This window comes from Acanthaster planci, linkage group LG12 (assembly GCF_054643075.1).
Source record: "Acanthaster planci isolate LZ-2023a linkage group LG12, COTS_SCS, whole genome shotgun sequence".
Classification (NCBI taxonomy): Eukaryota; Metazoa; Echinodermata; class Asteroidea; order Valvatida; family Acanthasteridae; genus Acanthaster; species Acanthaster planci.
Window position 1 is genome coordinate 6,945,571 of NC_141788.1, and position 17,080 is coordinate 6,962,650.

General features: G+C 41.9%; 1 protein-coding gene across 1 annotated transcript; it reads left to right on the top strand.

Moving 5' to 3' along the window:
- The first annotated feature begins 6,758 nt into the window (after window positions 1-6,758).
- Window positions 6,759-16,549, top strand: LOC110977687 (orexin receptor type 2-like). Its single transcript, XM_022232008.2, has 2 exons — window positions 6,759-7,582; window positions 13,293-16,549. Exon 2 carries the CDS (start codon window positions 13,311-13,313, stop codon window positions 14,589-14,591), a length of 1,281 nt encoding a protein of 426 aa, XP_022087700.2. The 5' UTR covers window positions 6,759-7,582; window positions 13,293-13,310; the 3' UTR covers window positions 14,592-16,549.
- Window positions 16,550-17,080: the final 531 nt, after the last annotated feature.

The window sequence follows — 17,080 nt, forward strand, 5'->3', positions numbered from 1 at the left end:
AAAAAATTGGGAAAGGACATTTTTCCCAATTTTTTCTCACTCGTGTCCCTTTAAAATCTCCGTAAAAAGGAAATAGGCTTGAGAAAAATGTGACAGGTTATACCTAAGAGACTCGAGCGGGGCATTTCTCAGCTAGCGGCTTCAAGCTGGACTCAGTTGATAGAAAACTGACAATTATGACGCAAAATAGAGGGCGTCGACAAAATTTTATGCCACGGTAGTAATTCGTGCTCGTGAAGATTTAACTAACTCTCAATCTTATGTCGCACACAGCCTGAAAGAAATTGCTCAAAATTTCGTAAAAATAACTGCCGCCAAGCGGGTATGAGGGATAAAATACGGAATAATGTAAAATAAACAGCGCCCTGTCTTGTTGTAAAACGTCCAGCACTTGTCAGTTTTACAGTTAATATGTTTCGGTACCTATTGAAAAGTTTCAAGTAATACTACTCCCAACTGTACGGTCAAGTACAAGTCATGTCGTATACAGGTTAACGCGTAACCGTTAAAAAGCAGTTCCATAATTATATCTGTACAAGAAACGGAATTGGGGGCCGATCGACTGGCCTAGCCAACCATTTGATAAATCGAGCCATCAGTCCCACACAAATCACAGATTTGACCCAATTGTAAACAAAACACATTTTAAATTCTGAGTACATCGGTGGTCGACACGCCATCCACGCCTTTATTCTTGTGAAAGGTGCCATAGTGATTTTGAGACGACATCAAAGAGTAACACAGTTTCTTTTTGAAGGTTAAAACAGCTTCAAGAAGTGCAGTTTACGCCTGGATTTCGCTCACTAGGGGCAAACCTTAGATCCGAGCGTTAGGTTGCCTTCCTTTCAACAGCGCCGCCAGCTCACGTTTGAGTACGAGAGAAAAAGTCCCTTCAGAAATCAGTTTCATGAAGCTTGCCGGCAGCAGGGTGCTTAATTTTCTGTCGTCACATTAGCCAGTTTGCCCAGGTAAATCACCATGGCATGAGACTGCTTACAAGACCTCGCCGTAGTGAAGGACAATTTCGCGCTCAGGTGGCATGTTAACAAAATCATTATTTCTTCCCTGAGTCGGTCTCCTAATAAACTGGCATCTTAGGAAGGGGAGGGGCACTTTCAAAGAGCGAGGGAGTGTCCTAAGGGAAAAGGTCCTTTCTATCTATGTAACCATACGAGGTTGAAGGCCACGTACACTTCTTTCGGTCAACTAAAATGTTTTTTTTTTACTCATTAATGAAATTCTGTCTCTTGTCGTTAATGAGATACGAGACGTATCGATTCTCAGCGTTCCATATGGTTAAATATGCTGACCGAGCCTGACAATACTCCATACACAGGATTCATTCGTCGCCCTGACGAGATCGCCTATGGATGAAATTGACAAGTCTGAAAAATGGTGAAGGAAAACTTCTTGGTGTTCAATTCACAGAGGATTATATGTATTATTGTGTTTGATTTTTAGAGCAATCTGAAAGAGATGGTTCTTGTCAACATGAATGGCGTTAATATATGCACTGATATTGCTTGTTCTCCCTCCGTTATACCTGAGGCAACCTTAATTATGACCCATTTTACGAGCTTCAAATCTATGGAGCTTAGGGGTTGATTGGTATTTTTGCTTTTTCACGTAATACTTTTTATTAATTTAATATCCATCTCTAATGGATGTTTGAACCTTTTTTATTATTGTGTGGTAACTTTCATTTTATGTATATTTAATTTCATTATTTATTTGACCCCGACAAAAAATACAGCGACGAAAAAAAATACAAGCGTAGCACGTAAACTATAATATAATGTAATCAAATATAAAGTCACATCATGTAATCGTGAAGTTGAAGGCAGACACTTTAAGTGGAAATTCCAGGTTTGGATTGCAAAGCAAACACCAACTAGACATTATTTTAAAAAATACTTGCACAATGGAAAGCGATTATATGGGCGAGGGCCGCAGAATTAAGTGAATCTAATCACTGTTGCTCGGAAGCATGTGGACCCCTGCATGTACTAACGAACAATTATAGACCTAGTTGGACAAAAGACAGACGAGCAAAAACAACAATACAGGTAATGGGAAAACAATTAAATGCAAATCTAGAAAGAGAGTTTCATGCTGGCATTATGAATAAATTAACTGGCACTAAATCGAGATGAATTGGAGATCTTTATCAGGCAAGCCTGGTGTACAATGAAGAGGACAGCTGAAACGCAGGACTCCGACGTTGGCCTCTCGATAATGTGAATGAAAAGTGCTCAACATGGATGCATCCTTCTCAAGCATGGTTCTCTTATCAAAACACAGAATTCACTAGAGGTTGCTTTTTTTTCAGAGCATGCAGATGTACCGTGTTGTTAATGTGTTGGACTTTGGAAGTTGGGAAATAAGCAGCGTGAAACCTACGGTGTATCTTCACAATTTGGAAAGTCAATGTAACAGTTTGCTTTTTCAATTTTGTCCAGTTGCACGAATCACATTTCGTTCCTGCCATTGATTATCATAATTATACTCCAGTTATATCGTCAAAATTGAAAATAAAGGGCACATCTTGGCGTGAAGGGATATGCAAACTCCGACCGTCAATTCCCCATGGGCCTACCTGGGAAATCGTGGAATGCAAACATTCGCTGCGCGCTTATTAAAGTGGCTAGGAAATGAGTTCGGCTATGTGATATGATCTATTCCAGGACAGCTCTTGCGCGTCTTGAATCAATTTCGTATTTCGTCCCTGTTATCGATTTCTTGGTTGTTATGCTGAGGCAGAGAACTGGCCACATTGTATTACGCCACGTATTAAGAGGTTCTTTATAACCTTCGCCACGTCAGACGTAGAGAATCACTTCGTTTCCAGTCAGTCAATAAGGCCAACATGTCGACGTAGCGTTTGCAGTGATATCTCATTGCCTCGGCTTATTTACCAAGTCCGATAATACAAGCCTGTGACGCTCTACTTTCTACCATGAACGCGAAAGCCAAACCTAGTTGTGTAAGTTTGGCCTGAATATTTTCTACCAGTTTGCGCAAACGTTCTCTGTCCACTTCCGGCCTATCAATGTCACTAGTGTCACTTTTCCAATCACTGTCGCAACAGCGCAGCACAATCAACGTTTTATCACGACCAGTTATACTCCGTACAGTGATCGATCTTGCAGGGATTCTGGTATCTGCTTTACACATATTTTGTCTTCAGGGTACTGTTTAAGGCAACGCTGTAGACCGATCCGGTGACAAGAGTCAGGAGCCAATACTGTGGTGTCCCCACGCGCGTGAACGAATAGATGCACATTGAATGACTTCTAATCGGCCAATGGGAGTGGGAGATAACCAAAATCACCTGCTAGTCAAGCCTAGCAATGCACGCCTGAGTGACGGGGACACGGCAGTAATGGCGTCATCGAATCGGTTAATAGTAGAAATGTGGAAAGGAAGAAACTGTTAAATTATTTAGCGCTTTTGTTATTTCCGGTCAATAAAAGCACTTTGTCAAGAAGTGCTCCCAAGTTAAACAGAATTTTTGGGGGGCCTGGCCGTGGGGCAATGCTGTGGATGGTGCACGGTAAAACATTCGCCCAAAACATTAGGCCTACGCGCTTATTAATTTTTTGACCATTAATTGGATCCAGCGCTGGATCCAAAATAATTCAACAGGGATGGCATCAACGTGCATCGAAGAGCAATAATAGCATCAAGCTGTCAATAGCAATATTGTTATCCAATCACCAATGCATTGCGTGAGCCAATCAGCGTAATTCAAACGCAGTGATATCTCAGACTGACATCAAGATGAACCAAGAGTACATCCAACCAGCATGATGACTAATGTCATTACAAGTGGAATCACCTGAGAATAAAAAGTAATACTACTGTCGACGATGATATCATGGTTTATGGTGACTAGCCCCAGGAAAAGCGAACTTCGTAGGAGTAACCTAACAAGAGATAAATGTTTTGTGGGACGTACCCTAGGTCCCCCCCCCAGCACTGGAGGGTGCAGCTGGTAGTGGGCATGGCAGTAAGTCGAATGGAATACAGCTTGCACGGAAAACATAGAAAGGTAGGGAAGAAAGCTCAGTTCGGAACAGTTTATCCATCATTTCCACCACTCCGTGATTATCCAAAATCTTTTAAAAAGCTACCCCATACTTTCCACTGATTGCTTTTCTTTGGTGTTTCATTGCTGCGTTTGTCTATTCACTTCAATTCACTTCAATTCAACAACATTTATTTCCATAATGCCTTGTATTGAATAGAAAGAAAAACATGTAGAAAATTATGACAACAAAATAAATTCGAGGAGTAAAAATGCGAAAAATAAAGCAAAAAAAAAAAAAAAAAGCCGCATGTCAATAACGGAAGCCTATAAAGGGCTACCCCAGATTTTCCACCAATTGCTTTTTTTTTTTTTTTGGTGTTTCATTGCTGTGTTAGTCTATAAAGTGTTCATTGCTGTGCAAGTACTTAGCAATAAGCCAGTGAGTAACCCTTCCTCAGAAATTGTATCCCTAAGTAAATTCTTGGTTCACAATTTGAACAGAAAACATAGGCTATGCTGTGAACAATGTCTTCCGGTTGCCTAATGGCATTAGAGCAACAGCGCCCTCAGCTATCTAAGATATGTAGCACGGACATTTCGAATGTTTTATTTATTTCACACACTGAAGAAAAGTATAAAACTAAAGCAAAAAAGTGCGTTTAAGAAAAAAATTCATTGCAACCACCCTTTAGTTAAAGCAAATTTGATTCCTGTGCAACCGGACTATGCGTATAGTAATTTGATAAAATTATGCGTAAGAAAGAAAAGTACACGGCGACTTATTGTTAGGTTGTCCAGTGTTCCTGCCTCTCGCGCAGACAAACCCTCTCCATTCCGTCTTGAGACTCGGATCATCATATGGGAGATACCTGACTCACGTTGGATATCGCTAAAAAGGGCAGAGCTTGAATAGACTCCAGACTTTGTGCATAATTATACACAACGGTACTAGGTCAATTAGGCTTAAACACAATACAAATGGATAGAAATTAAAGGGTTACCAAAAAGAAGAGATACTGATCAAAGAAATAGAAGAGGCTTGCTTGCCGAAGAAAGCCGTTTGACTGTTATTAAATGATTACACAGGAATCTGTTAAAATTTCACGCTCAAATCTCTACGGCGGGTAAATGGGGAAAAGGGTACGCAGACGGAGTGTGTTTGAGGGCACGCCGGAATCAAATACAGATCAGTCGAATGGCGAGATACCAACCACAGGTATCGAGTCTAGTTCAAACAGGGATGTACGCAGCGTGATGTGTCAAGGACATAGCCTGTCAGTGACGTTTATTCACACTGATCGTGTTAGCATTCACACTTCACATCACACTTCACATCTACATCTTCGGATGAAATGTGATCAAAATCAACTCGGTATACACCTCCGCCATAATTGCATCTGGTAGCTACCGAAGTTCTGAGCCGGCCGATCCACCGCAATCATTCAACCCAACCATGCAGTGTGCTGTAGTTTCGTGTACCGCATTCCACGACGTCATCGCTTCGAAGCTTCGCAATATCAGGTGCTTTTGTCCAACAAAGTGCCCTGCGCATATGAGGTGACTGTTTGTCGTAAAAAAATTCAAATTAGACAAAGCGCCACTGGTGCCCCCCTTGGGAGTGGCTCCCAGTATACGATGAAAACTACAGAGTCAGTAATCGAATCATCCATCGTAAAACCAATTAAAGTCCTCTATACGCAGCAGACAGCGTATGCTGGACTGCACAGAATGATGCGCCTCTTCATTTAAACGACGTTGTCTCTGTCATTTGTAATAATTCAGTACAGGACCAAAGCATGCGCTCTTTTTTTCTGTCTTATGTGGATAATCTCCCAAAGGGGCGTTGCGGAGACTAAACGAGGATGAATTCTGTTCCAGCCTGTCATTATCGCCCGAACACAGTCGTCTTTTTGCGCGCGATGAAATTGGTTTCCGGTCGCAGACGGAAATCTCTTGCCCGTCATTGAGTAATTCTGTTGGATGATGCACTTTGCGATTCTGTAAAGAGAGTTGACTTTTATCCACATCACTCACAATAGGAATTGTAAATTGCGTTCCCCCAAATAGTATAACTTACACAAAATCTCCAACGAGGCTTGTGTTTGTTTTCTCAATGAACTAAACATACATTTGCTAATTTGAGGAAATATGGTCATGAAGCCACGGAGTCGTGTTTTCTTTCTCCATCTATAGACGACTTTTATCCTTCCCACTCAACTTCAAGGGACATGTGCCTCAACAGCTCTGATTCAGTGCGTTGGGTCTTGTATTCAGTGTTTCTGTGCAATCATCCTGCTGTGTAAGAAATGCACTCTTCAAAGTGTCTCCTAAAAAGCTTTGCTTTACTTCAAGAAGCAGTAGTTTAACCTTTACGCAAGCAGCCAAGCAGGTAATTGTTTCTCGCCTCGGTTCAACAACGATTGTGACCAAGTGCAACGGGAAACGCTATTACCTTCACTCAACTAACCGCGCACTCGAGCGGGCTATAACCGTCCTGTCTTTACAGTTACCTATCGGCCTATACGAGATATTTGGACGAGGCTATTCTCAGATCGAGTCATTAACTAAAATTAAACCATAAAGCGGAGCAGGTACATGCACTTACAGGTTTTTTGTTTTTGTCACTTTTGGCTCGCGACGACAGATTCCTCTCACTCATTGGTCGGTACCTGGACCAACTGTGATTCTGCCACGTGATGGATAATGCCATTGAACGAAGCGCTTGCAGTGACGCCAACGCTTGCTTGAAACACCGATCCGCGGTTGGACATATATATCCACAGTTTTCGAGTGAGTGTGTGTTTTCTCGCACACTATACGAGAGCTAGTGGGAGAAAGAAGGAAGCAAGGGTGAAGCTTAAGCCGCGTCTGAATAACTTGCCTTAGTCTGAGCGTTACACACGACACTGTGGGAACTGACTGCAGCCACAATCATAAACTCGTACGTTATTTCAGGTCGTAATCAAGCAATTCGGATACAGCCTCACCTGCTCCATGGTTGGTAATGTTTTGAGCTGCGTAGTGTACATTGACAAGCATTGTGGTAACTTCGAGAGGCCTGCGCTATATTTTTGAATCTTTTTCTTGTCTCATGACAGCTACAAGACTCTATGGTCGATTCATATCAGAAGGCTGGACCGTGCAACACCTTGAAAATGAATGACACCTATTGAAGAAGACTCCTCGAAAATGATTGTCAAAATCGTTTTTTATAGATTCATGAATTCTCTGAGAGCGGGCGACAAGTCCGCGGATTCCGCCACAACTTGAACTACCGTCGACGCGTTGCCCCTAACCAGCGATTTTATTTCTGTCAGCCGCGACGCCGAGGATTGTGTACGGTTTTCACACTGACAGTTTCGCTCGATTGGAGGCGAGATCCAGCCAGGTGATTAGGACTGTTTCACTGCTTCCTATCCACGCTCTTCCATGCACGTCATGCGTCGTGGCTCGCGAATTGATAACAAACAATCAATTTGATGCCCGAACGTCTAGGCTTTTCTGTATTGATTTCGGTCTTCGCACACAGTGATAACTTCTCAGTTATTGAACGTGAGTATGAGACTCTTTATACCTCTTGTTATTTTTTATATGAAAAATCATATCTCGGCTAGTAAATTAGCTGACGCTCGACTATGACCCAACTTGCGGAACCTGGTGTTTTAGGAGAGCGTCCTCTACACACTTGAGACTTGTTATTGAAAGCACACTGACGTGGATATGCCCTTATGAAAATCAAAATAATAATGCTGAACTTTATTTCAGTTTAATTATCTCAAGTGATTTGCACCATAATGCTTATGGATATGTCTGTTCGTGCAAAAGTCATGTTTACGTTTGATTCTTTTTTAACAGAACAGAGTTTACCCGTTTCCTATTTTCAGTATCCTAAAATATCTTTCGGAAAAGAAAACCGAAGGGGAATAAAACTGTACCGCTGTTATGAGGTGGGCGGGGCCACAGTCTTGGGAGGGAAAACACCAGTTAACTGTCTTCTGTTGTAAGGATAACGTAACCGTGGTTAAATTTGAAGACTAATTCTACAGTTTTTTAATTGAACAAAAGCAAGAATATGAATTTCTTTGACACCACGCCAGACTGGCCAAAATTTAACTGGCCGCTCTGGCCGGTCAAAACACTGCGTCATTTCAATTGTAATCGTCGCAATTAAAATAACTTAGCCGTACACCTTTCCCGTGCCGAGAAATACTTTTTATAAGCAACTCTGACATTTCTGTATGGCACATGTCTAGTGCTGGTGACAGTTGTACAAAACGGCGTGCATCATACTAAATTTTATATGATGCTAAAGATTAACCATGGGTCCTGGCATGTCGCCACATAAAGTGACGTGTTGAGCAAACAAATTTAGCTGTGGTGTGTGAATGTACGGTACTAATATACTATCATTTCCATCAATTTACGAGCGTGCAATGTGTCGCGTATTGCGTGACAACTTAGCAAAAATACAGCTGCAGTTATGGCGGTGACTGAAAGAGGTATTGGTGTACGTGTCTAGATCTAACGCGAGAGCTGTTAAATGTGGTACATGCCTGATGGTACAAGCCAAGTCGAAGCCATATTCGATTTCGTTTGGGCACGGCCTGGGTAAATCTCTTGTGTTCAAAGACGCCCAAGTACTCCATTGTACGAGCGAGTCGTCTGGGGCCCATATCCACCGTATACCGATAAGATCGAACGCATTTGAGTTTGTTGACTCAATACTGTTTACCCGATGTTCATGTACCAACACCAACATAGTTACGTGTTCCGAGTCGTGTTAGAGTCGAGGCTTACTGCGTGGATTTCTTGCAGTTTTATCCTCGATTAATTCACCTTCATAAAGAGGTATTTCAAGTACTTCACTGAATGTAGGAGATTCCTGTGAATTGGTAAATACCATCAGGCTCCTGTGTAATACACATCCAGCAAGGAAATATAGATCAAATCACTCACTGGTCGTTGCAAGTTACTTTCAAGAATCTTACCATTGCTACCACTAGCCTAAAGGACGGTTGACTAGAGTCCAGTCATACTCTGAGCCGACCACTTAGGAGTTATTTCGTGTATGTAGCGATCAACAAAGCAATGGATTCCAATGCGATATTTTAATTCACACAAACGAGTCAGAATAGCTAAACAAATGGGTATTGTTCTAACTTCAGAACACATGGCAACGATACCGTAAATTTTGTGTACCTATATAATTTGTGTGACTCGATTGAAATAAGTAGGAATCAGACTAAAATTGATGAACTCAACTACAACACTCAGTGCTGAAGTCAGTTATTCTATACTGCTTCCTGAATTGAAGTTTACTATAAAAATCATCGTGGTCATCAGATAAAATTACAATTTATTTTTCACTTGAAACTTACATCATTAAAACAAGAAAGTGTTACAGTCTAAGAACATCGAAATAGATTTAAAAATTCACTTTAAAATGTACAAGAATAAAGCAAACTAGAAAACACAAAGTCATAGATGAAGTTATCCAAGACAAAGAACATACATACAAATTGATAAAAATACATTTACTACAATAACCCACATACTGACATGTCCCCTCAAACAAACATGCGCGCAGCAGCTCTGAAGTTGCACGACTTCGTGTAACTAATTCTACGTCTAATTGACGTTGTGTCACTATTTCTTCGAATTCCATTCATTTCTGAGTTGCTACTGTTCATATATAACCAGTAGTAGACTTCATGTTTATAGTCGACGCCGTTTCATTTAGTTGAAAGCAGTCATCTAGCTGAATGCAGAAGGTTGAAGCAATAAGATACATTGTGAGACTTTTCATTCTTTACAATAAAGGGTAGAATTTGAATTCAATGTCTTTTGCGCGGCACCTCCAGTGTCCATTCAATGTAGGAGCGCCGCTAACATAAACATAAATTTCCCCCCATTTAGTTACCTTTTCTCCAAATATCAGACAATATGGACTCATTAAACTCGAATTTCCCACAATGTCATTCCGCTACTGACTTTGTGACAGGAGTACGGGAGTTCTGCATGGCAGCCATTTTTCTGGTAAAGAGCTTATATTCCTCAGGGATACACACGAATAGGCCCTTTGTAATAGCCCTCCGCAACAAAAGCAGTTACCGGAAAGATGGCTGCCATGCAAAACCTCTGTGGAGGAAATGTCGCCGGTGTTGGCCACAGACCTTGGATAATGGGGTTGCAAAATTTCTCCATAACTCAGTAATGATAATTTGCTTGTATTAATGTGAATCAACATGTATAACGTAGCTTAATATTCTATGCTACTTAATTTATGTTGGAAGATCCCTGCTTGACAAGCTCTGCTTTGGGGGATCTTTACCCATATTTTGTTTTAAATACATCAATACATATGGATATACACGATGTGGTGAAAATAATAAATATATAATAATAAAAAATAATTAAGGGCATCGCCAGTGGCTTTTATGTCCGGCGATCGTCCCTTGACGCGCATGCCTTTCTCAGGCTGCTCAGGTCTTAGATAGGAATTTGGTCATGTTATTTAGACTACAGAGCAGTGATTTCAGCGATATCCATTTGAGACTGATTCTGCAGGCATTTCGAGTACGATTTCCAATTCCAGACATTAAATAAAAATGTATTTCACTTTTATCCTGGGTGATCCATGTAGTGAGAAAAACTCACAAACAAGTTTTGGGTTTGAGCCAATCAACATGCGTTTTGATTTATACTATTCAATATACTACTATTTGTCGTATTCAATATATTTCTACAAATTACTATTGTCATTGAGTCAATGTGCCATATGAGCCAAAATATTGTTTAGAATTGAGGTAAGTTAATCTGACGAACACTTTTACTTTAATGAAAATAGCATTACCATCATCATAACCACAGTTTTAGTAGACTAAGTCACAGACATGATATCATTGATACAGAAAATGAACTGGGCTCAAGATAGTTTCTTGTGCGAATTCAAAATTGATAGCATCAACGTTGTTTGATAAGTCATTCCCAAGATTAGTTACTTGTATCTTTCTACGAAGGAAAGACGTGACCCTGTCGAGCTCCAGACCTCATTCATCTGAAGTGTGTGAACTGAATCCCCTTGCGTATGGGTATAACTGTGGCTAATTACAGAAAGCGATTGGGCAATTAAAGGCAGAGTTGACATATTTGGCTTGTTTGTGTTCCCATTTGGTTATAAGGGCGTAGGTCACCTTTATAGATTAAATTTGGTTAATTTAAAATACGAGTTACGTTTAAGAAGGATGTATAGCTGAAGCCGCAGGAAAGAGGAATAAAAGACATTAGCTGTTGATTATAAACTTCAAAGTTCAAACCACAATGACAGCGCATTTTTGTAAAGGCTTCGTTAGAGCGACATGGAAAGTGTACATACTAAAACGAGTGGCAGGTGTCTACTTATTAGAACGGGGAATTAATTAATGAGACCCTAGATGAGGTTAAGTCAAACTTCCCTGAAACTTGTAGTTTTAGAGAAGGGCAAATGCCTACAGTGTGTAGACAGGTGGGACGTTCGTTCGGGTGGAGCAACCAACAGAGGCATCACTTTGGTAACAGAGAGCACGAGTGGTATGCACTGAAAGGCACTGTGGAGAGTGCGCTCGTAGGTTGTGATGGGCAGTGCCTAATGCATAATGGATGAGCCTACATCAAATCGTTACAAATTCAGAGTCAGGCGTGTGTCGCACCTCTAGATTGAAAGAGAAGGAGTAATCGATGTGAATGTCAAATCAAACAACGGTTCGTTTTGTACAGGAGAGACCTGTGTCTGTGTCCAAGATTCTACAGAAACGCTAGCCGAGGCTGTGGGATATAAATTTGTTCACGGTAGAATTTTTGGAATTTAGCAACCGACGATGGGAATTTCCAGTCGGGTTACCCCTGCCAATAAAGTTCTGACGTGCTGCCTTCGCACGACTTAGCCTTTACACTGAAATACACGACGGAAATTGAATAAGAGAACTCAAAGCCACGCTCTTGTCCGATGAAAAATTAATCACCCGTGCATCACATGCATCGTGTATGATGCACGTATTTCGCCAAGGGTTCATAACTTCGTCCACGACGCTACCATGAAATAACAGTCCTTGGAAGCTTGAACTTGACGTGTAATTGAGGTTGAAGGCTCCAGCAGCAATGAATCCGGTGTAAAATAATTTAATACAAAATTCTTCAATACAAAAAGATTAGGCCTACCTCGATCTTTGGTTGTGTCAACATTCGGTTGTCACATGAACTGTGACTTCAGGAGATATCCAGTTTTGCGATTCGATGAGACAGAAATGGCTGGCGATATTATTGACGTATTCACTGAGTAGGTGCCGAAATGCAAGTTACCAGGAACGCGTCTGATCGGCGCCTTGATATTTCCTACACAAGGATTATAGCCATCTTTCCAGAAAAACATCAGTATGTTGGTTATATTACATTTTCCAGTTTACACCTTACAGACACATCTTTGTGCCAGGTCAGTGTCATATCCTGGGATATTTGATGTGGAAAATGATCTAACGAAAAATAATATCGAAGTTTGAAAAAAATGTACAGGAACTAAACAGGTGCAAAATGAATTAACTAAAGTTTGTGTTTAAGGTATTTTCTCACTATCCACCTCGCGCAGAAGTGCCCCCATCGGTTGAAAAGAGCCTCGTTGGTCAGCAGTGTTCAATTTGTTGATACGACCGTGGTGCGTGCATTTCCTGGTCGTTAGTGAACCAGCGAAGTTCAGTTCCTACCAAAGGAGCCTTCGTTGCCAAGAAAATAGTGCCCTCTCTTGCTCCAGCTTGAGGCCATGCATACCACAGATACCACAATGATTGCCAAGCACATAATGGCAAAAGGGACGAGTTCGGTTTAATATATTTTGGGTACAAACAAACGAAAACACCTGTGCATTGAATCAATATCTTGCTATATGACATCACAGCAACAGCAACCTCAGTCGTACAGGAAAGCATAAATAATTTTATAAGTTTAAATTAACACCGTACACTTTCAGCGCATTTAACCTGACGGGGATGTCAAAAGTTTTCATACTCTGAAGAACAGTATAAAGTTGCAGAAAAATGTGCCTCGAAAAATTCATTTTAGCTTCGTACGCTTAAATTAATCTCCTGTTCATGGTCGTTGTATCCTGCGCCCTCTTACCATAGACGAGACAAATTGTACGTTGTGTGAGAAAGAGGAACACTTTTCAGTGAATTTATAAGGCAATGGAAAACATTTATTTGTTTTTTATATTTAAAAATCTTTACATTTTCAGGCTCAAGCTCTGGTTGCAATGTATTTGGATTCGGTATGGTGGTTCCGGGTGATCCTTGAGAGCGTTGTCGTGATCATCGGGATACCAGGTAATCTGCTCATCATTCAGGTATACACGGCCAAGAAAAACAAGGTCACGCCTCACATCTTCATCATTGGTCTGACTTGGGCCGACGTGAGTGTATGCCTGCTCCGGATCATCACTCTAGTCCAACTCTTTCCCCCGCTCGACACTCTCCGCTCGTCCAATGAGTTTTTCTGCCGTGTACAGCCCAGCATCGATGCCTGGCCAAAATACACCTCCATATTGCTGACTTCAGCCGTGGCAGTCGACCGCTACCTAGCCATCTGCAGGCCACACGGTCGCCGGTTGACCGTGCGGCGGGCCCGGCACGTCGTGCTTGGCTGCTTTGCGGTGTCCGTGTTGGTCACGCTGTCGTATTTGTTCACCTACGGCGTGGTGACTTTGGAGGACGGCTCGCAGGCCTGCCTTTTCATCCTGCCCTCTGCGGTAATCAGCGCTCAGTTTATCATCCTGATGATCTCCTTCGTTGCCTCCGTGATCCTTATTGTGGTTCTCTATATCAAAATCTACCGGACAGTCAACCGGATGGCGAAGGTGCGTCCGGGGAACAAGGTGCGACGCGAAGCTCGGCAGCCAACCTGCCGACCATCCCAAGACGATTCCACTGCCATAGCAGAGGGCATCACACCCAAGCAACTAAAAACTCTCACCAGTGGAATCAACCGAGAGATCCCTAAGGTTAAGCCCGCATACGACCCGGAGGATCGCAGGAGTCCTCCTCAGCCAGAACAGGGAAACCCACGACACAAAGGGGTTACAAAGCTAGCGTGGACTGGGGATCAGCAGGAGATGAAGGAACTACCAATCCTAGATCCACTCCCGAAGACCACAGCGCCTAGCACCAGTGCACTCAACGCTACCCGCGATAACCCCTCAAGTACAGTTCCAGGAGCTCACAGCACAGCTGCAGACGAAACCAACCGACCCACGGCCCAAACATTCCACAAGCGAACCACGCTCATGCTCCTGCTATCGACGGTGGTCTTTGTCGTCACTCTTTTACCACTCTGCATCATCTTGACACTGTATCCCCTCATTGTCCCATTTTTGCAGAACCAGACGGTTCGGTTCTGCGTGAACGTGGCCTCTTACCTCAACGTGATCAACAATGCGGCCAACCCTATCCTATTCAGCTATGTCAATCGCAAGTTCCGTGAAGAAATGAAGAGGTCGCTGAGAAAGCTGTGCTGCCAAGGTTGCCATTTTCGAAACTAATTACTTTCTCTGCTGCTGAAAAGGAACCTCTACTGTCCAGACATGGCATCAGATCATATCTTGCAAGTCCAAGTCAAGTCACAAGTGATGTTTGCTCGTCCAAATCAAGTTAAAAGTTAAGTTACAAGAGAAGTCAGATAAAGGATGACGCGATTCCAACTCGCGTCAAGTCCAAGTCGCTTAAACTCGATTAACGACTCTGCTACCGTCCGACATCTTTTCTAGCGCTATGTTGCACATGCTTACCGTACAAGAGAAGAGGGAAAGATAAGAAGATTAGTTCTTGTTTGAAGCAAAAGGTTAGCTTGAAAAATGGTGTTGATTTGTTGTTAGGTATTTTTGCAACCTCTGCACGAATACAATTAAAACACACGGGCATATTTCCGACGAGAGGTCGTTCAAAGCAAACACAAGTAGGATTCCAGTTGATCCAGCATTGCAGTTGGACACTGTCCACTCTCTTCAAATTAAAATAACAAAGCTTTGGTTTAAGCTCATGCTGACCAGAAATTATAGCGACTATTTAGCTTTATAATGCTATAATTTGTTTTCGTCTTTTCAGATACCGTTTAACCTCGCCACTGCTGTGAATTCCACATGTAAAATGCCCATACACATTTCCTCCCTGGCCTTGACACGCCCAACCATAGCCGTTTACATGCTATCAAAAAAGGTTTTCCACTTCATCAATTTCCAAGAAGTAATTCTCCTTTGCCGACCGAGCAGCAACCAATTCCCCTTCCATAACTCGACACATATCACTTTTTCTATTTTTCTGGTGTGAATTCTACCAAACAGCAACATCAACTTAACACTGCCTATAAACTGATGTCAGCTACGGACAGCTCTGGGGGTATACGTTACAGCAGACTGGGTTGAAGCCTATCAAGCAGAAATTGAGGGTCCAAAGGCCCCAGTAAACTACTACTACATGTACAATGGAAAACAATGCGACACAAATTGGCCACAACAAGATGCTCAACAGTTATGAGTCGGAAGGGAAAACTCTTACAAGTGCAATCATCAAATAACATTCGGATTATTTCTTGAATGAAGGTACAATAAAGGAAAGGGATTAATACGAGCGATTCACAACAGTGCGCCACCAAGAGTTTGCAACACGTTGGCCAATCATAACACGCGAAATTTGTCGACCCTTTCCAAACGCGCATTGGGTCGACAAATTTCGCGCATTGTGATTGGCCAACACGTTGCAAACACTTGGTGGCGCACTAATGTCAAACGACCGTATTAGTGAATTGCACAAGGTTACAGGTGATCTGCATGCTCTACTGTTTAGTCCGATGACCAGTCTTTCCACAACTTCTGAGTGTAAATCTCGTCATCATGACATATTCTTACAGTCTTACAAGTAGTTAGAGGCACTCGCCTGACGGGGGTCTCACCTTCCGTGAAGGTAACATTGCACAATATCATTAAGGCCGTAAATGAGTCCATTCCACTGTCGTTCGGGTTATTTGTACATTTCTTGACAATGAAAACAATACTAATAAAGCTCCCATTAGCAAGCAAGTGGGTTCTAAAGTTATTAATGATAACTTCTATGGCACTAACTAAATTCCACCCTACGCGCGAGTAGTGACTGTATAGTTGTTTTAGTAACGTCATATCCTGTAGAAGCCAGTTACTTCTTACCTCACAATCCATCAGTTTCAAAACCATTTTCCCGTTTCATCAGTATCAGCCCATTTACTGTAAAAGCAAAAGATGATGACTGGTTGAAAGTGATGGGATGTTTTATTATGTGGGTGCGTGGGTGAGTTGAAGGGATCGGAAGAGGTGTACATTATTCGCCTTGAGGAGAAGCACCCCTTCATCGGTTGAAAAGAGTCATGTTGGTGGGGAGTGGTCATTATTTGTTGGTATCGACGCGACCATTTCATAGACATTTGTAAACCAGCAAAGTGCAGTTCCTACCCAAGGAGCCATCGTTGCAGGGAAAGTTGCACGCCCTCTCTTGGTGCAGCCGCTCCAGGACTCATTGGTGATATCAAAATCACCACTCGTTACTATCCTGATCTCATTCACTCCTCGCCACATTTTTATTGTAAATAATAATTATCACATCCTCATCCTCTATCTAAATCGAAGCACTGAAAAAATTGTGTTGTAAATTACACTTATTTAAGCAGCAATGTATAGCTCCTAAAAATAGCTGCCATCATCGTTATCACAGTATTTTTAATTTATATGCTACGATCCTGTTTAAAAGCAGAACTTGTCTTTTCTGTATAAATACACCCTTCCCTGAGTTTTTAGATTGTTTTTAAAATCAGTAGCCAGGTATCAAATTTTCTATGTTCGTGAGTTTCTTTTTCTTTCTTTTTTTGGTGGGGGGATTTCCCTCCCCCTTTTTTTATAACTTAAAATTAAACTTAAGTATGAGTCTGAGATCTATTCGATTGGGGACGAACCGTCGAGACCAAGAGGTGAGAGGAAGGCGCTTTCGGGTAAGGATTGTTTCTTTT